Raw genomic sequence first — 21,585 nt, 5'->3', positions numbered from 1 at the left:
TTTGGTTATCATTCTGTCACTTTTGAAGTGCCTCCTCCACCACCAGGCAGTCTTGCTATCTTCTCTGTACAAATATTTACGACGTCCACTTGCCTTATCCTTCTCACCCACAGGTTCCGGTGGACTCATTTACTATTATTATTATTTTAAGGAGGTGTTTGGGGACTAAACCTTTTGGGGTATATATTTACGGTTGCCAACCATCCAGTAAAATACAAAATCATCTCTTATTTAGCTATTAAATGTCATGTCCCGTATTTAACGAATATCGGATGCGATTTGTTCCGTATTTTCATTAATGTCCAATACAGATGTCCATTTTCCACTAATCAGACAATAATGAGCAAAATAAAACACTGATCAATTCAGGGCAACAAAATTGTCATTGCGAGATACCCAGGACCCGTGCTCCGTTGTGTAGTTGGAAGCGGCCCAAAAATAAAATAAAAAATGTCGCAGGTGTTGCCAGCCTAGAGATATATTGGTAGAGCCCACAATGAGCGGGTTGGCTTGGTTTTCTCTGTGACCAGCCATATGTCATTGCATTATTATCCATCCATCCATTTTCTGAGCCACTTATCCTCACAAGGGTCACGAGAGTGCTGGAGTCTATCCCAGCTGTCATTGGGCAGGAGGTGGGGTACACCCTGAACTGAACTGTGTGGAGGAGTAGTTGGAGGGGATTGATTTTAACCATGTAATGCACTTGATATGCATATCATTGTGTGAAAAGTGCTCTATAAATAAAGTTTGATATGTCAGCACGTCTGTCATATTGGATGTGGCATATCTGCACATACACTCATGCAAAGTAAATGGACTGAACTTGAACGTTCATTAAGTATATGCCTCTCCTTCACTCAATCATACACATAGATACACTATTATATTTTGGAAACAGATAGGCACCAAAAACAAAGTATGTAACTTTTAAAATGAAAATGTACTCTTTATATGCACCAGATAATTTCAAATGTATTCTGTACTCATAATCTCGCAGGAGTAAATAGGTAAGGACAAAACCATCATATCTATTGAATGTTTACTGCTCCCAATGTATATAGCACTACTGGTATGTACGTATATGGTTTGGATAATTTTGAATTTCTTTGAATAATTCATTCATTCATTTTCTGTTCCACTTATCCTCACTAGGGTCGCGGGCTTGCTGGAGCCCATCCCAGCTATCTTCAGGCGAGAGGCGGGGTACACCCGAACTGGACGCCAGCCAATCGCAGGGCACATACAAACAAATAACCATTCACACTCACATTTACACCTAAGGGCAATTTTGAATCTTCAATCAACCTACCATGCATGTTTTTGGGAACGTGGGAGGAAACCGGTGTACCCGGAGAAAACCCACACAGGCACAGGGAGAACATGCAAACTCCACACAGGCAGGGCCGGGATTTGAACCCCGGTCCTCAGAACTGTGAGGCGGATGTGCTAACCAGTCGGTGACTGTGCGCCAATCGCTAATTATTTTTTAATAATTTTGGGAACTACAGAAAAGTGTGTTGAAAGGGCCTTCTGCGACACCTACAGCTGTGTTGGCCCCAAAGACAGCAGTGCCCCCTCTGTGAAGACAATCAAACTTCACTTGATCTCTGGTACGGAGGCGAAGATCCAGGAGTAATAAATACTAAATATTAGCAATTGAAAAAAAAAATATTTTTGTATGATAGAGTAAATTAACACCTCGATGTCACTGAAAATGAAAAAATATATTTGCAAAGTATTGACACAGCTTTAAAATGTTTGTTTGGTTAAATATGGCACCTTTAATGCTGTTATTTTTTTCATTATGCTAATATTTTCAGCATCATTCAGTTATACTATATGTCAATGATTTTCTGCAGCAATATTGTGTCTGATTAAAAATATATAACTATTTGAAACACGTTCGCCATACTTTCCTAGCGCTGGAGAAGTGAAACGACAGGTGTGGATGCAGGATGATGAGTCAACTCTGTAAGGAGTGTTTTTTTTTCCTGATTTCATCTTTAATGCAGTTTGTACAAAGATTGTATACAGAGATCAAACTGTATTTTATGATTACAAGCTCTAATGATCCAATGTATTGAACCTGCAATGTAAAACAACTACATTCCCAAAGTTGCATTTTAAAATGTTATTACATTTTGGAGCACTTTTCATTAATGCTCAATTATGCTGTGAACCTATTCACCAATACGCTGGTTTTCTGTTTTATAATGTATTTCAAATCAGTGTTGATTGAGTAGTGACAACTTTTCCAGCTTTAAAACGAACGGCTGGTACAAGAGATTATCCCAACTTCTTGAGCACATCTTGAAGGTATCAAATTCAATGTACAGTGGAACCTTGACTTTCGTGATTAATCACATCCAAAAAGTCTTACTAAAACCAAATCCACGAAAACCAAAGCCATATTTCCCACAGGAAATGATGAAAATCCAATTACTTGTTCCATACACCAAAAAACACAAATAAATAAATACATTTTGATACAGACTAACTATAGTTAAACATATAGAAAAAATGTGCAATAAATATAAATGAACATAACTTTTACATTTGAACGTAATGCACACAGGGTCCCTATGACTATGTTACAGTCTCTTATACTGCAGGTAAGCAGTGAATTACGTAGTTCAGTCAGTAAGCAATCAGCAGTGCAAAGGCCTGACTCAAAAAAGCGCTACACCCCATAACACGACAACGTCTGACCATGCTTAAATTCGGCTGACGAAATATGAGGTTAACAAATATACAGACAGAGGAAACATCGTGACAAGGCAAGTCCAAGTAGTAAGTAGAGTATAAAATGGCAAATATGTCCATGATGCACAACCATTCGCACTCATTCACACCTACGGGAAATTTAAAGGCTTCAATTACTGACGTGAGTATTCTTCTTCTCTTTGAGGACGAGGACATGTTCACAAGCCCTGCAAAAAAATAAAGTTGCACGTGCACAAAAGGCTTTGTGTGGGCACGTGATTACAGAAAATAGTGGAAGAGACCCGCGAGCAGGTGGATGGATGTGGTACGGACCATTTCCAAACTGCCAAAAAGAGAGTGGATGGACAAAAGCTGGGACCAAATTTCAGCCAAAAAAAAATAAAAAATCCGAACAAACCGAATTTAAAGGTCCCCTTCCATCACTGTTTTTTTTATTTAATTTGAATAATCTTTGATGTCCTTTTATCTGGTTTGCATAATTTTGGTAGGAAATGCCAATAATGTCCTTTTTCAAGGTATTATACAGTTTTTTGGTCTTTTCCGCCTGGCATTTTGAGATGATCGGATTTCTGACATGTAAGTGAGCTTTGCTCTGATTGGATTGCTCAGCTTCCTGAATTTAAAGATGGAAAACAGCTTGGGTCTGATTGGTACATGTCATGATCCATGGCCTGCAGTTCCGTCGTGTGCTTTGTCTCCTGTTTTCAAGCAGCACTGAATACTGCCTGCATTTAAAGCCCGTCAAGTCCTACAGCCTTCGCCTGAGTATTGACGCTTGTTTGTGACTCACCAGCCGACTCTCGTACTCCCAGGTTTTGTGATATGATAGTATTATCCTACAACCCGCATCTGTACTCACCCGATTCTGTTCTTCCCCGTCTCCAGTGTTCCTTCTCCGTCTCGCTGACCGCTCCAGGCACGCCGCCAAGCTACCCCACCTGCTTACGTTCCCGCTTCCTGCTCGCTTCTCGTCCCGACGGTCTTCCACCTCGCCTTGGATTTTACCCTGAGCCAACCTACAATAAACCATTCTAAATGTCCTCCCTCCGCCTCACTCGGCTCTTGGGTCCAATCCAATTCACATGCTACTACGCTCCGTGACAGGTACATACTGTATTATGTGTCTGCTAGATAGATGTCTCCGATGCCTAGTTCAGACTCGAACAAGACTATGACGTCTCTGCTCATGCTGCAGCCAGCAGCATTAGTGAAAATAAATAAAATTAACATGCTTACATAGAGAAATATGATAGTTTAAGGTCAATGCGAATGGTTGTCTGACAAAATACCCACATCTTTTTAAGGCCCTTTTTTCATTGTCAGCTGTTATTTTAATAAATAAAAAATGTAAATCTCTGTCTTGGTGAGTACTTACATTTAAAGTGTAAATTTGTGGTTTGTTATTAGTAATGTTAAACCAGCGTGTCTCCATTAATAAATTACTTAATGTGGAAATCTATGTTGGCGGCACAGTGAGTTACTGGTTTGCACGTCCACCTCACAGTTCTGAGGACTGGGGTTCAAATCCATCCTCGCCTGTGTGGAGTTTGCATGTTCTCCCTGTGCCTGCAAGGGTACTTCGGTTTCCTCCCACATTCCGAAAACATGTGTAGTGTATTTTTAATAGCACCTGAACAGAGACATTTTCACAGTACAGCAGAATCCATGTAAGAGAGTGATCGTTTCAACCATCTCCTCTTTGAACTATCTACTTCAAAGAGGGCGATTGCATTCTTGGGACCAAATGCTTATCTATCAGGTCTCCCCTGCTGTTTACAGGACAATACGTCCTCTGGGTAAGTTAGGAGGCAAAGCCATAAATGGGGACTGCCATTGTAATATCTAATGGAACAATTAGCATTTTTTATTCAGGGAGGTTTAAACTTCAGACTACGAGACACCAAATGAATTCGCAGGGCGTACGGTTGATTCAATGACGAGAGCCACCTTCCGGACAAAAGTGACATGAACTACAGGTAAGAGTGAGTAGCTTTGCTATATAAACTCACTCAGTGAACCAATCAGGCTTAGTGGCGTTACTTAAGAGTACGCCCACAGATGCGAGACTTTTATAAGCTTGTGACCGAGAATTTCGGGCGGGCTTTAGCGAATGGGTGGTGACCAGTTCAGGGTGATCCCTGCCTCTCGCTCAGTCAGCTGGGATAGGCTCCAATACCCCCCGACCCTAGTGAGCATTAGCGGTAGGAAAGATGAATTAATGAATGTCTTCGAAGTGCCACGAGTTTGATTGTGCGGGACTTATTTGTACGCACATTCAAGTATGTTGAGTTTTGCAACAATACTTCACTATATTTGTAATTTTTTCATGTAACTGGTGGACAAAATAGCGAAGCTTGCATTAATTGCATTCATTGTTGCCAGCGACGGTTGACATGAATGGAAGCAAAAGACGAGCTCAAAATAGCCACCTGTTTTTTAACCTCACGCGGCTGTTCAGTGTATATAAATCATTGTGAATCACAATTCACCAAGCTTTTTGTTGGCGCATTAATAGAGACCCTAAATTGAGGTTGGACAAGGGGTGAAATTCAAAAGAGGGGCTATTTTGAGCTCGTCTTTCACTCCCATTCATGTCAATGGAAGTTGCCGGACGACAATCACTGGTGACAATGAATACAAACTTTGCTATTTTATCTACCATAGTTACATAAAACAATTACAAATATAGTTAAGTATTGTTTTAAAACACATCATATGTATACTTATAGACCAGACCTGGGCATTGTACAGCCCGCGGGCCACATACGCCCATTTGATTGTGACCGGCCCGCACAAGGTTAATTGGAAATTACAAAATAAACAATTTTCATTTTATCTCATGCATGGACAAAAGCGCCATTGCTTTTATTTTGAAGGTTTTTTTATTCACATACATAATGATGCAATACGTACATCAAGACGTGATTGGATCATGATACAATTTTTCACAAGTCTCGTCACTTGTGTGACGATAATTTTTAGCGGTACCGCTAAAAAATGTCTGCTCGAGCGATATAAAGAAAGGTAGATGCCGAATGCAGGGTTTTCAATAAAAATTGGGCCGCTAAGTATTTATTTACCGAAGTCGCCGTTAAAGCGGCGTATTTAGTTTGCGAGGAGCAGATCTCCCTGTTTAAGGACTACAATTTTAGATGACATGACGAGACGAAAGAGAAACACGCGGAGAAATACAAAAACTTGATTGATGCTAAAAGGGCACTGACATTGCAGGTTTTGCTCATTAATCTGCAAAAGCAGCAAGGCTTTTTTACCGCGCTTCACACATCTAGGGATGCAGCAACAAAGACCAGCCCACAAAATTGCTAAAAACTTGGAAGGGGAGTTTGTCAAAGAGTGCTTTGTGGACTAATATGCCCTGCAAAAAAATATGCATTTAAGCAAGTCCCACTGTCCAGGCGAACCGTGACGAGAAGGATCGACGTCAGTGCAGGAAATCTTGAGTCTCAGCTCAATGTGAAGTGGGAACTTTTGAATTTTACTCCTTGGCTTTGGACGAGAGCTGTGATGTCCGCGACACAGTGCAGTTACCCGTATTTGTCCGTGGGATTACGGCAGGCTGATTATGGAAGAGCTGGCAGCAATGCGGTCAATAAAAGGGACAACAACAGGGAGCGATCTGTGCAATGAGGTAAATATGTGTATGGACTGTACAAGTCTTACAGGGAAAAATGTTGGACTTTTGAAACTTATGCAAGATAAAGTGACTGAAATCAGCCCAGATCAGAAATGGGTATTTTTGCATTATATCATGCACCAACATATGTTGTGCAAGTCAGTGCTAATTATTAACTATGTTACTGATGTTGTAATTAAAATACAAAACTTCATCAGGGCACAGGCATTGAATCACAGAGAGTTTGTGCAACTTTTGTAGGAGCATGAGACTAAGCATCGTGACATTGGCTACCACACAGTTGTCAGATGGCTAAGCCTGGGCAAAGTCCTTTGGGACCTGAAAGCAGAGATTTGAGAGTTTTGTGAGAAGAAAGGCAAATACTTCCCAGAGCTCTCAAATGAGCGCTGGATAGCTGATTTTGAATTTGCTCTTGATGTGACTACACTTACTGTATGAATGAAATGAACACCAAACTGAAAGGCAAGGGACTTTTTGTTCATGAAATGCACAGCCCGGTGAAGGCTTTCATGAGAAAGAGTCGGTTTATTTCAAGCCAATAAATACATGAAAACCCTGAAAGAAGTCACACCATCAGATGATTACCTCTGCAGATACTCAGCCATGTTTGTACCATTGCATGGTGACATTTCAAGGCGATTTGAGGATCTCAGAACAATCGATGATGGAATACACATGATCTCGTCTTCGGTTACCTGCAGTGTCAATAATGCACCCAGTGAGGTTCAGCTTGAATTTATAGACCTGCAGTCTGATGCAGTATTGGCAGAACACTTTGTCAGGATCTCTACTGGATTTCTACTCTTCTCTCAAGGAGGAGAACTTTCCAAACATTAGGAGACATGCTCAGAAGATGTTGGTTCTCTTTGGCTCTGCTTACATATATGAAGAAACATTTTCAATGATGAAGTTTGCAAAATCCAGGTATAGATCCTCTCTCACTGATGATCAACGGTCCACTGTGCTTCGCATCGCCACCTCAGACATTGAACTGACTTTGATGCACTTGTTAAAGCCCAGCAGAAATGAGATTTCTCTCACTGAAGAAGAAAAAAAGAATTTACAAATACCAAATGAGGTGGTTAGACTACAAATGTAGGCATGTAAACTATAGCAGTGTTCTCGGAGTGATGTTCAGTGACAGTCCAATAAGATGTATCTTACTTAATGTTTGGAGCACAGTTCAATATGATGTATCTTGCTTAATGTTTGGAGCACAAAAATATTGTAATGTATTAAGAACGCTAAGAAACTTTACACAACTTTCCAACAGTATATGCAACTCAAAATGTGGTTTATTTTGTTTATTTGGAAGTTCAGTGAAGTCAATTGGGTGAGTGAAACAATAAAATATGTCTATGCCAACATTGAGGCAGCTAACCAGTTAAACGGTGGGTTGCACTCTTCTACTGATGGTTTTTAGCATTTATTTTACTCTTCAAACAAACGAAAGAGCGGATGACAGACACAAAAATAAAATATATATTTCTTTACCATACTGGAAAGAAAGTAGCAACAGTTGCATTCAACCTTAACATTGAGGGAAAACTTCACCAAACGTCAAACTCTCAACTTTACATCACAATGAATTGGGACAAAATTCAGAAAAACATCTCACAGTATCATAAACATTAACCTTGTGTCTCAATTGTGGGTAGGTAAACGAATCAACGTTTTACAGCGCAATTGGTTCCATTCATTACTCTTTTTCTTGCATCTCGTTTTAACTTCGTTTTTACCGGTGTCGTGTGAAATTATTGTTCGTGCCAAAATGCTTAGTTCCGGTGCGTACCCTTCAAAATAAAAGGCTTCATGCTTAAAACAGGAAGTCAAGTTAAAACACATAAATCATTTTACTTAATAAAACAGTCGCAAAAACTATTTTAATCATATATTTAATTTTTAGGTGAAACAATAATTAATTAATATTAAGTAATTTGGGTTAGTTCCACACACATTGCCATACTGGTTATAAAGAACACCGAGTCAAATGTTCATTTTAGTTTATGCTGCAGGCTGCTAAGAAAATGGATGTTCATAATTTGGACACCCTTTATTTAAACCATGCAACCTTATTTGACCCAGACCCCTAAAAGAATCGGAATCAAAATGAGGGACCGGAATTGGGACCAGAATCGCTCAAATTCAAATGATGCCCAATCCTAATTCGATTTTCGTTATTGATTTAAACAAGAATGTCATGAATGTAAAATTCTAAGTGGCATTACTTACTAGTTTGGTTAAATCTGTAGAAATTATAAGATGCTTATTTTAAGTAATAGGGGTGTAACAATTCGTTTTAGCAACAATTTGATTTGCATCACGAGTCGTGTTTGGCGATTCAATTTAAGGATGATATTTACTTAACTTTTTGGCCAAAAATTCAATCAGTTTGAGTGTGAAATAAATACCTGCATGTGCAGGTGAAATTTCCTAAATTCCTGTTGTGTCTCATAAGGGAATCAGGTCAAATTAATTCCGGTCATTAAATATAAAGATTTTCATGATGTACTTTTGGTGAAGTTTTCGCTCAATGTTAAGCTTATAATGCGACTGTTTCTACTTTCTTTACAGTATGGAAGTGTTAAATATATTGTAGAAGTTATCATTTATTTGCTTAGCTTGCATTAGTATTATGGACGATTTTGAGAAAGGAAGATGTCTCGCCTTCAAGAAGATGACTCAGCAGGAATCATCCGATGGAAGGGCGCCTTGACCAAGGACGTGGTCGGGGACGTGGCAGGTGTTGGTCCCATGTCTTCACCTTGAAACCCTACCCTTAGTGTGTTGTGTCTTGTAGCTTAGTACATTATGTCTTGTAAAACCTCCTTATTTCAAATAAATACAGGAGTGACGGGAGAGATTGTTTAGAGCGTGTTGAGAGGCTGTAATCTGAACAATCTCCCATACGCCCTCCTCATGAGAAAAAGAAACCAGCGTCTTCATTCCTTTTGTGTCTATTTTTTATAATGTTGGGTAAGATAAATCCAACAGGAAGTCATTTATATTTTATGTTTGTGTCTGTCATCAGAATTTACTTTGAAGACTAAAATAAACACTAAAAACCAGCAGTGCAACCCACCGTTTAACTTGTTTGTTGCCTCAATGTTGGCATAGACCTATTTTATTGTTTCACTCACCCAATTGATTTGACTGAAGTTCCACACGGTCCAGGCTGAGGCTCGGAGCGGGAGGGAGCGCGTCAGATTTCTACACATTGTGAAACCCTCATTTGCACAATATAATCTTAATCCAAGTGTTGCATTTAGGTGATTGGTCATTTATTTTAAAATAAAGACTTTTGTTCGACACTGCTGTTTGGCACAAGCACGTCTTTTTGTGCGTACTTCTTCATTGGTTTTTACCGCCTCTTCGTTGGTTTTCACCACCTTCTTCTTCGGGTTTGGCGGACTGTAGGGATCGATACTGGGAACCGAATTTTTTAAATTTGAACAATTCTGGGAGAACCGGAACGTTAGTCCTGGTTCCAATCGGTTCTCGATGCTCAGCCCTCTATCTAATCCATAAATAAAAAACAGATTTGTAGAAAATAACAAAATAACCTGGAATTTTGAAGACCTAATGACCTTGAAAATCAAAACCAAGATTTTTTTTTTTTTTTTTTAGAAATACCTGCCTTGTTTTCTAGCTCTGATTTAGAACCAAAGGTTTTTTAGTGGTTGACCTAAATTCTCTTCCTGTTTGTTCAAGCACTCAACCTTATCCACAGTCCAACATGGCCCACAGTGGCTACTAATAATGAATGTGCATGCTGTCATACAATATGTACCATATAATCAACAAAAGTAGAATAAGGACATTCACATTTCAAATCACATTATCCTGTACTAATTAATTCACATCTAAGAATAATCAACAAAAAAGGGAATCAGCATTTGTTCATTCTTACCTCTATGAAAATTAACTTGCCTTAATGAAACAAGTAGCAATCTTTCTCAAACACAGGCAGATTCAGTCAGTCAGTCCAAGACCTAAAAAAATATGACTTGACTTGTAGGTCCTGGCTGTTCAATTGATTGATAGTATTTTTCATTAAATACCAGCCGAGTCTCATTTAGTTCTTGTTTTATAGCAAATAATAAAAATTTACTAGCTGTACTATCAGTGCGATAGAGTCAGTCAGTAGTCTTCTCAGAATCTCAGGATGAAGCTGCAAATTAGACAGAAATCTCAAAGGTGGTAGCCTCACACCTCACCAGACCAGTACCCAGAGGCTGATGGGTTAACGGTTGAATAATTGCTGAGCTAGAATCAGTCACTCCAGCAGATGGGTTGACCCGGTGGGAGGCAAAGGAAGCAGAGGAGGAGGATGGCAAAGTAAAAAAAGGCTCACTGCCATTGGTCCAACTCCGCCGTTCGGTCTGGTCTATCTCAACCCTGATAAAAGAAAAACACAAAGTTAAAGAAATTAGTGCAACTGATCCGCAAAGGAAGTGCAGATTTTACAGATTAGTTGTCATAGTGCATTTCTAAGCAGCTGGTTTAACACACAAGATAGAAATTATTTTTTTGTTGCAACAGAAACTGGCAAATGCGTTTCGGATTGAGAAACTGCTAAGAAACCTGATTTTTCAGACAATAATTGTTGGGTTGAATGACTTCATATTATATTTATAGTCGATGCTAAGGTCATGATAGTCGAGTTGATGACACCCCTCCTACACGTTCATCCATTCACGTTCAATACAGTTCAAGTATCGTTGGAATTTAATCACCTCCAACAACAATTCATGTAACTCAACAGGATCGCTACTTGCTATACTATATAAGAATAGTATGTAATATAAAACAAAATAAAAGAGGAGGCCACGGCTTTCAACAATGTATTTTAGCAAATCTTCAATTGTGTCACAGGGAATGTTGTTGCAAGAGCTTTATGCAAGACCTGGCAATGCCAGGCAGCCCTAACCTCCCCCCCATCCTCACAGGACACTCCAGATTTTAATGCACTACACCACTCAGGGACCATGGGGTCCCTGAGTGGGACCTCGTGGTCCCATGGTCCCATGGTCAAGCCCATGTGGAGTTAGCATGTTCTCCCCGTGCCTGCGTGGGTTTTCTCCGGGCACTCCAGTTTCCCCCCACATCCCCCAAAAACATGCGTGGTAGGTTAATTGACAACTCTAAATTGCCTGTAGGTGTGAATGTGAGTGCGACTGGTTGTTTGTTTGTATGTGCCCTGCGATTGGCTGACAACCAGCCACGCTGCACTATTTGCATATCTGTTGTTGACCAACATCTGCTCCATTTGCACACTGACTGAGGAGTTATCTGCAAGATTTGCACAAATCAACATTGTCCCAGAGTATCGTACTACTCGCTTGAAGTCTCAGCGCCCTTTGCACAATGGTTATTGCACCGGACTATTACAATATTAGTCATTCGAACTGCTCTAAGTGCGAGTGGACTCTGGATCTTTTTGCACAATTTTCAAAAAAAAAATAATGTACCGGCATTACCATATAACTAGCAATCCTTTATTGCTCAGTGACTGTTTTTCTTAATGTTTTTATGTCTCAAAAGTGTTCTCTGTCAATTGACTGTCTGTTGTCGTACTGGAGCGGCTCCAATTACCGGAGACAAATTCCTTGTGTGTTTTTTGGACATACTTGGCAAATAAAGATGATTCTGATTCTGATGAGCTCAGGAACACTTCAGAAAACCAATGTCAGTAAATACAGTTTGGCGCTACATCCGTAAGTGCGACCTGAAACTCTACGATGCAAAGCAAAAGCCATTTATCAACAACACCCAGAAATGCCGCCGGCTTCTCTGGGCCCGAGCTCATCTAAGATGGACTGATGTAAAGTGGAAAAGTGTTCTGTGGTCCGACGAGTCCACATTTCAAATTGTTTTTGGAAATTGTGGATGTCGTGTCCTCTGGGCCAAAGAGGAAAAGAACCATCCGGACTGTTATGGATGCAAAGTTCAAAAGCCAGCATCTGTGATGGTATGGGGCTGTGTTAGTGCCATGGGTAACTAACACATCTGTGAAGGCACCATTAATGCTGAAAGGTACATACAGGTTTTGGAGAAACATATGTTGCCATCCAAGCAACGTCTTTTTCATGGAGACCCCTGCTTATTTCAGCAAGACAATGCCAAACCACATTCTCCATGTGTTACAACGACGTGGCTTCGTAGTAAAAGAGTGTGGGTACGAGATTGACCCCGGACTGTTGAACAGCTGAAGCTGGACATCAAGCAAGAATTGGAAAGAATTCCACCTACAAAGCTTCAACAATTGGTGTCCTCATTTCCCAAACGTTTATTGAATGTTGTTAAAAGAAAAGGTGATGTAACACAGTGGTAAATATGACCCTGTCCCAGCTTTTTTGGAATGTGTTGCAGCCATAAAATTCTAAGTTAATGATTATTTGCCAAAAACAATAAAGTTTCGCAGTTTGAACATTAAATATCTTGTCTTTATAGTGTATTCAACTAAATATAGGTTGAACATGCTTTGCAAATCATTGTATTATGTTTATATTTATGTTTAACACAACGTCCCAACTTCATTGGAATTGGGGTTGTATAACTTGATTTCTGTGTCATTGTGTTGATTCTACAGGTCTAAATACGGGACTAATTGAGAAGAACTGTAGCTCTTGGTTTGAAGCCAAACAGTACGAAATGACGTTTTATTGAACAATAAGTAGTTTGCCAAGACTAAAGTTGAAACAATAATTTTATATGTTTGAGTTTTGTGTGAGAAAGTTTAAAAGTTGGGAATCGTTTATTTGAAAATGAGCTGAGTTTCAATCCGTGCTTTGGGCGTGACTCATGCAGGTAGAATGAAATTTAACATGGAAACCCGAGTCCATGGGTATGGTCTCCTTCTCCGCCTCAGAGGTACAAAAAGCCTCACTTCGTCTTTGCGCTCTTCTTCTGGCTAACATCCCTTCAGCTCCTGCGCTCTCCTCTCCTCTTTTTGGCTCCGACCAAGCCCCCCTTTTTCCTTTGTTTTGTCACTTTGTGGCGTGCGTGGAACCTGGACCACGACGAAGGCTGTCCGATGAGAAGTCTGCAATGCTGCTTCATATTTTCCCCAGCCGGGGAAAATATTTTCTCCTGTTCACTGTGGCTCAGGAGAGACACTCCTGGGATTACCACAAGTTACGGCGGCAGTTTAGCGCAAGAGCGCGGCCATCAACAAGTCCAAACGGCAGGAAAGGTTACGAGCGCACCCACGTGAACAACTTTCTTTTTGGCAGCTCTTTTGTTTGTACATTTTTGTGCATCTTCTTCTTCAACTCAACCTTCCTCCTTTCCTCCTGAGAGAACTGAGAAAAGACCATTCCCAGACCATGTGATCTACGATCGTAAAACATTGCAGTGATTACTAGAAAGTACAAATTGGTGCATAGTAACTTGGGGTTAGATTAAAGGTCAGAGGACAAAGATGTTAAAAAATTTCTTGATAAGTCTAGAACCCCTTTACAAACCACATCTGCCATTTCGAAGTGATTATATAGCATATATACCGCAGTCAAATTGATAAATATGATTCAGAATGAACCTTCTCCTTTTTGCATCCATCTGGATACACAGGTGTAGTTAGGCAGAAGCTGAAACGAGCTGCGGTGCCAACTATTTTTCCTACGGCCATCAGGACTTCAATCGCCAGCAAGAGAAGAAACTCTCACAGCTGCCATGGTGCAGTGGCGAAGCGGCGCAGACAAGGTGAGGATTTCCTTGGACATACCTACGAATCTATTGTGATTATTATCCACTGGGCAGTAGGGAAAAAAAGACCCATGCAGTACTTTTCAGTACTGTCGTCTGTACTTTTGCCTATATGCCAAGCCAACAGACACGGCAAAGACTTTCTGTGGGGTGTGTTATAAAGCTACTTCAGTGAGGGGCACACAATATATAGGAATACTGCATACGATGTAAAAGCTTGTGCCCAGTCACTGAAACATGGATTTATTAATATACTTTATCTGTTGTACAGCTGCAACTTGGTTGCTCCTCGTCGTCACTGTCAGGTTCTGACCTCCTGATCGGCTCAAACATGTACGGTTTGATGATGCCAAGTTTAGTTGGGTGCTCCTGTACGTTGAAATCCTCCTCCTCCTCAAATTCCAACACATTCCTTGCCATTGCGTATAGTGTAGCGCGCTGTGTTTGTCAACTGCAGCGTCACTTCCGGTAGCCTTTGCGATGGATAGAGTAAGAACACTGTCTCGAGCTTCGGGTATGTTCGTGGAGTGCTCTTCTTCTTTTCCATTCAGCTTGTCCCGTTAGGGGTCGCCACACCGTGTCATCATTTTCCATGTAAGCCTATCCCCGAGATCCTCCTCTCTAACACCAACTGCCATCATGTCTTCCCTCACGACATCCACCAACCTTCTCTTTGGTCTTCCTCTAGCTCTCTTGCCTGGCAGCTCCATCCTCATCATTCTTCTACCAATATACTCACTCTCTCTCCTCTGGACGTGTCCAAACCATCGAAGTCTGCTCTTTCTCACTTTGTCTCCAAAACATCTAACCTTGGCTGTCCCTCTGATGAGCTCATTTCTAATTTTATCCAACCTGGTCACTCCTAGAGCGAACCTCAACATCTTCGTTTCTGCCACCTCCAGCTCTGCTTCCTGTTGTCTCTTCAGTGCCACTGTCTCTAATCTGTACATCATGGCTGGCCTCACCACTGTTTTATAAACTTTGCCCTTCATCCTAGCAGAGACTCTTCTGTCACATAACACACCAGACACCTTCCGCCACCCGTTCCAATCTGCCTGGACTCGTTTCTTCCCTTCCTGACCACACTCAGCATTGTGCTGGACTGTTGACCCCAATATTTAAAGTCCTCCACCCTCGCACTCTCTTCTCCCTGTAGCCTCACTCTTCCCCCTCCAACCCTCTCATTCATGCACATATATTCTGTCATACTTTGACTAATCTTCATTCCGCTCCTTTCCAGTGCATGCCTCCATCCTTCCAATTGTTCCTCCACCTGCTCCCTGCTTTCGCTGCAGATCACAATGTCATCTGCAAGCATCATGGTCCACGGGGATTCCAGTCTAACCTTATCTATCCATCACCACTGCAAACAGGAATGGGCTCAGGGCTGATCCCTGATGCAGTCCCACCTCCACATTAAATTCGTCTGTCATAACGACAGCACAACTCACCACTGTTCTGCTGCCCTCGTACATGTCCTGTATTATTCTAACATACTTCTCTGTCACTCCAGACCTCCGCATGCAGTACCACAGTTCCTCTCTGGGTGCTCTGTCCTACGCTTTCTCTAGATCCACAAAGACACAATGTAGCTCCTTCTGACCTTCTCTGTACTTTTCCATCAACATCCTCAAGGCAAATAATGCATCTGTGGTACTCTTTCTAGGCATGAAACCATACTGTTGCTCGCAAATACTCCCTTGTGTCCTGAGTCTAGCCTCCACTACTCTTTCCCAAAACTTCGTGTTGTTCATCAACGTTATTCCTCTATAGTTCCCACAGCTCTGCACATCCCCCTTGTTCTTAAAAATGGGCACCAGCACAATTTTCCTCCATTCCCCAGGCATCTTCTCACGCGCTAGAATTTTGTTGAACAAGCTGGTAAAAAAAACTTCACACCCACCTCTCCTAGATGCTCCCATACCTCCACAGGAATGTCATCAAGACCAACTGCCTTTCCATTTTTCATCCTCTTTAATGCCTTTCTAACTTCCCCCTTACTAATCATTGCCACTTCCTGGTCCACCACACTTGGCTCCTCTACTCTTCCTTCTCTCTCATTTTCCTCATTCATCAAGTCCTCAAAGTATTCTTTCCAACTATACAGCACACTACTGGCACCAATCAACACATTTCCATCTCTATCCTTAATCACCCTAACCTGCTAGACATCCTTCCCGTCTCTAGCCAAACCTTTGTCTGGCCAAACTGTATTGATAATTAAAATTAATTACCACCTCTACCTTTGCCCTACATCGCATCTCAATGTATTCCTTTCTTCTCTCCTCGGTCCTGTCAGTGTCCCACTTCTTCTTAGCAAACCTCTTTCCTTGTATGATTTCCTGTACTTTGAGGTTCCACCACCAAGTCTCCTTCTCTCCTTTACTGCCAGACGATACACCAAGTACTCTCCTGCCTGTCTCTCTGATCACCTTGGCTGTAGTGATCCAGTCTTCTGGAAGCTCCTCCTGTCCACCGAGAGCCTGTCTCAGCTCTTTCGGAAAAGCCGCACAACACTCTTCCTTTCTCATCTTACACCACATGGTTCTCTGCTTTGCTTTTGTCTTCTTAATCTTCCTCCCCACCACCAGAGACATCTTACACGCCACCATCCTATGCTGTCTAGCCACACTTTCCCCTACCACTAGCTTACAGTCAGTAACCTCCTTCAGATGACATCATCTGCACAAGATGTAATCCACCTGTGTGCTTCTACCTCTGCTCTTGTAGGTCACTACAGCCATTTCAATCCTTTTTGCAAAGTTCACCAACATCTATGCCTCCAAGTTCCTTTCCTGGATGCCGTACCTACCCATCACTTCTTCATCACCCCTGTTTCCTTCACCATGTCCATTACAATCTGCACCGATCAAGACTCTCTCTCTGTCTTGGATGCGCAGAACTACTTCGTCGAGCTCCTTCCAGAATTTCTCTTTCACCTCAAGGTCACATCTTACCTGTGGGGGCATAGCCGCTAATCACATTATACATAACGCCCTCAATTTCAAGTTTCAGCATCATCGCTCGATCTGATACTCTTTTCACCTCCAAGACATTCTTAGTTAACTCTTCCTTTAAAATAACCCCGACTCCATTTCTCTTCCCATCTACACCATGGTAAAATAATTTAAACCCTGCCCCTAAACTTCGAGCCTTACTGCTTTTCCACCTTGTCTCCTGGTCACACAATATATCAACCTTTCTCCTAATTGTCATGTCAACCAACTCCCGAGATTTTCCCGTCATAGTCCCAAGATTCAAAATCCCCACATTCAATTTTAGGCTCTGTGCTTTCCTCTTCTCTTACTGCCTGAGAACCTGCTTTGCACCTCTCCTTCATCTTCGACCCAAAGAAGCTGAATTTCCACCGGCGTCCTGCAGGTTAACGGTGCCGGGGGCGACATTGTTAAAGGTCAGATGACAAAGATGTTATGGGGTCAGTTAAAATTCATATTTGCAGTGTTTTTATGTTATGTAATACATGCACGTAACTTCCAGTAAGTTTTCAACCATCCATCCATCCATCCATTTTCTGAGCCGCTTCTCCTCACTAGGGTCGCTGAGCCTATCGCAGCTATCATCGGGCAGGAGGCGGGGTACACCCTGAACTGGTTGCCAGCCAATCGCAGGGCACATACAAACAAACAACCATTCGCACGCACAGTCACACCTACGGGCAATTTAGAGTCTTCAATTAATGCATGTTTTTGGTATGTGGGAGGAAACCGGAGTGCCCGGAGAAAACCCATGCAGGCACGGGGAGAACATGCAAACTCCACACAGGTGGGGCCGGGGATTGAACCCGGGTACTCAGAACTGTGAGGCTGACGCTCTAACCAGTCACCAGAAGTGACGTTGCAATTGACAAACACAGCGTGCTACACACGCAATGGCGAGCAACGTGTTGGAATATGAGGAGGAGAAGGATTTCGACATACAGGAGCACTGAACTGAACTTGGCATCGTCAAACCATACATGTTTGAACCCATCGGGAGGTCGGAACAGTGACGACGACGTGCAGCCAAGTACAGCTGTACAACAGGAAAATAGAGTGGCCACTGTGTTGATGTTACGGTATGTCAAAAGCATATCTTTTTATACAGTCATGGCTCGAAATAATGGCATCCCAGGGGTGCCAATATTTTTTAGAACGACTATACGTATTATATATTCATATATGTTTCAGTGACACAGCACAAGCTTTTACATCGTATGCAGTAATCCTATATATTGTGTACCCCTCGCTCGAGCTCCGTTATAACACGCCGCACAGAAAGTCATTGCCGTGTCTGTTGGCTTGTCATATAGGTAAAAGTACAGACGACCCTACTGAAAAGTACTGCGTGGGTCTTTTTTCCTACTCCCCAGTGCATAGTAACTATAATAGAGTCAATAGGTATATACAAGGAAATCCTCACCTCTTGTCTGCGCCCTTTCGCCACGGTGGCTGCGAGATTTAGTTCTCTTGCTGGCGGTCCCAATGCCCGTAGGAAAAATAGTTGGCACCGCAGCTGGTTTCAGCCTCTACCTCTGTTTCCAATGCTTTCTGCTAAGTCTTTCTCAAAACACGCTGGTTCAAAGTGATCAGCACAGAGTCTAGAATGCTTGCTATGCATCCATAGCTGACCACGTTTCTTCCCCTGTCGATTGACTGTCCCTATCCACTGGTCAGATATTCCTTTTTCACTTGGAAAGCCCAAAAAAAACTCTTGCCACTGCCTGAACCATTTGTAAAGCCAAATTCCACAAAATAAACCATTGTGCCATTGTTAAATCATACGACAACAAATATACAAGGACGGGAACAAAAGCATGGAACAATAGCACACAACACCGAATGAACAGGCTGTTTGGTCGTGTGACGTCACAGTGCCGGATAGAGCCGAAGACCGGAAGGCGCTAGATGCAAAAAGCAGAAGGCGCATTCTGCATCATATTTATCGATTTAACTACTGTATATCTGCTACATAATCACTTTGAAATAGCAGATGTGGTTTGTAAAGGGTTTCGAGAGTTATAAAGAATTTTTTTTAAGTCTTTGTCCTCTGACCTTTAACCCGGGCCACGACCGATCTGGTATGGAATTCTTTAGACGAAGGCTCATATTTGTTTGGAAAGGTTTTCAGCCGGATGCCCTTCCTGACGCAACCCCCTGCATTTATCAGGGCTTGGGGCCGGCCTACAGTTTGGAATGGCTTGTGCCCCCCATAGGGCTGCATTTATAAGAACACAGAGTACAAGGCTGAAAAGTCACTCAGTCGTGCCCCTGGAGACAACGGGTCGACATACTGGCTAGCCGTATGACCATGGGTGAGTTTCAAATTAATTGATGGATTGCAAACATTCTAATTAACTTTTGAAATACATATGCTAAGAATTAACAAGCAAGTGGGATATTTTTCAAATTTAAGAATATGATCTTTACCAGTTTTATATAGTTTTATAGAGTACAGAGTATAGAGTTTTATATAGTTTTATAGAGTACCATCACAGTATGTTGATGCAAATGTTTTTCCTTGGTTGTTGTTGCTTTTTAACACTTTTAGTCGAGCATCAACTTGATACTAGCATGATAATACGGTGAGAACTAAAGAGAAGTGGTGTGTGTACAATATTGTGACAATATTTCGATGATAATATCGCCATGTAGTAATTAATTGATCTGAAGAAACTTGTGATCGAATGTTACTAAAGTCAAACAATGACTGTAGACAAAGTACATAATTACTTACTTTAAAAAGTATTCCAAGTATTTTCTTATTATAATATAATGTATCATGTAACAGTATTTCAGATAATCTGATTGTATTTTACATATTTATAGTTTTGGACCTAAAATTATTGCCTGTGAAGTGAAATGTGTAGAAAATAATTGAAACTAACAAAAGCACCAACACCAGTTAGCAAATGAACATGGAAATGTTTAAATTTTGTAATTTCGTGTAAAGTGAATGGGTTAAATACATCAGTAGTACCGTAAATTGTGTCGATATACATTTCAACTGTCAAAAAGCATCAGCCGTAATTTGTTAATGAACATGAGAATAAATGTTTAAAAATTGTGACATTCAGTGCATTAGGTCAAAGACTGCATGTACCCTGACACCTCTCTTTGAGGGCGGTCAGCTAGAAAATTTAAGATGATGCATTTGCTACTGTTTATAAAAACACAAAGTACAAGGCTGAAAAGTATTGTTGTTTCTAAAGGATGACTTCCCATAAACATAAGGAAAGGAATCCCTGTGGATTGTAACACTCAGTTTTCTATGCTCAACATGGCATAGGAAGAAGCCACCTACAACCTTATGGATGCTAATTGGAAAGGTGACTAACATGCCCCTAACGGGGTGTAGAGGTGCAGGTGTGTGCTCGGTTTGCATGTTGCTGTATGGCTAGACGATGACATCACTGTGACGGGTCAAGACTGAACATATCTAGACATGCCCTTAGTGGAGTTGATATGACAATTTATGATTGTTTAGAAGAACATATGATTATTGACATAAACAGACCACCCTCAGATGTTGTGGGAACAAGGGATTTTCACATTGCAATATAATTATTCTTTCTGACATAAGTGAATCCTTCAGATATGTTATTTCGACAGGGTCCTTGGGGCATGGCTGAGAACGTGTGGGTGGTGTGGTGTGAGGTTGTGACTGGAAGAGAGGGGGGCCTGCTTGGGACCCCACTTGGGGGGAAAGAGGCCCCCTGCGGGTGGTGAGGGTCTATGGAATTTCCGGAGGGGGGCCCTCTTGGGTTCTTGTTCACTCCCAGAAGTCGTAAATTTATTTACAAGTGTGTTATCAATCTATCACCAGGTGTTTGGACAGGTGAGGGTGAGGTTGTGAGGGACCCCAGTGGGGGACCTTGGAGACCTCTGCATCTTTTTGCACAATTGTCAAAAAATAAAAATGTACCGGCATTACCAGATAACTAGCAACCCTTTACTGCTCAGCGAATGTTTTTTTGTTTGTTTGTTTTTGTGTCAATGTCTTTGTGTCTCAAAAGTGTTCTCTGTCAATTGACTGTCTGTTGTCGTACTAGAGTGGCTCCAACTACCGGAGACAAATTCCTTGTGTGTTTTTTGGACATACTTGGCAAATAAAGATGATTCTGATTCTGATTCCCTAAGGTCGTAAATCATTTGCCTGGGAATTCCGGTTGGGGTATTTCCAATGTCACTTCTGATCATAAATCATTTTGACATTTGCTGGATACTATTCTTTTTCCCCCCAGGAACGGAGAGCAGCCCTGGGACCTGCACCTCCAGCAGGGGAACACAGACACAACCAGACCCATGAAGAGGAGGGGGAAACAGGCCCAGCATCCCCAGAGGCCCACATCGCAGATCCTGAAGGATAGGGGTTCAAGTGCATGCAAGTGACCCTATAGTTTGTACAGGGGTCTAAAATGAGAAGATATGATTTGGTCACATTACATTACATTTCTGTATGACATTATTTCCCAGGCAAACAGAATCAAGCTCTAAGGT

The 21,585-nt window shown here is 41.5% G+C and overlaps 1 protein-coding gene across 4 annotated transcripts in view; it reads right to left on the bottom strand.

Annotated features, from left to right (window-relative positions):
- Positions 1–1,984: 1,984 nt before the first annotated feature.
- The window catches only part of LOC133477376 (palmitoyltransferase ZDHHC5-A-like), a 156,351-nt gene continuing 136,750 nt past the window's right edge, over positions 1,985–21,585 (bottom strand). For 2 of the 4 annotated variants that reach the window (XM_061772026.1, XM_061772025.1), the window contains exon 11: positions 1,985–10,780. In XM_061772026.1, the coding sequence (XP_061628010.1) occupies positions 10,561–10,780 (220 nt within the window). In that variant the 3' untranslated portion in view covers positions 1,985–10,560. The remainder of the gene's footprint in view (positions 10,781–21,585) is intronic. The other 2 variants (XR_009788322.1, XR_009788323.1) reach the window with 2 other exon arrangements.

The sequence above is a fragment of the Phyllopteryx taeniolatus genome, chromosome 4, assembly GCF_024500385.1.
Source record: "Phyllopteryx taeniolatus isolate TA_2022b chromosome 4, UOR_Ptae_1.2, whole genome shotgun sequence".
Classification (NCBI taxonomy): domain Eukaryota; kingdom Metazoa; phylum Chordata; class Actinopteri; order Syngnathiformes; family Syngnathidae; genus Phyllopteryx; species Phyllopteryx taeniolatus.
The sequence above is the reverse complement of the archived record's forward strand: the minus strand, read 5'-3'. Positions and strand labels throughout refer to the sequence as shown.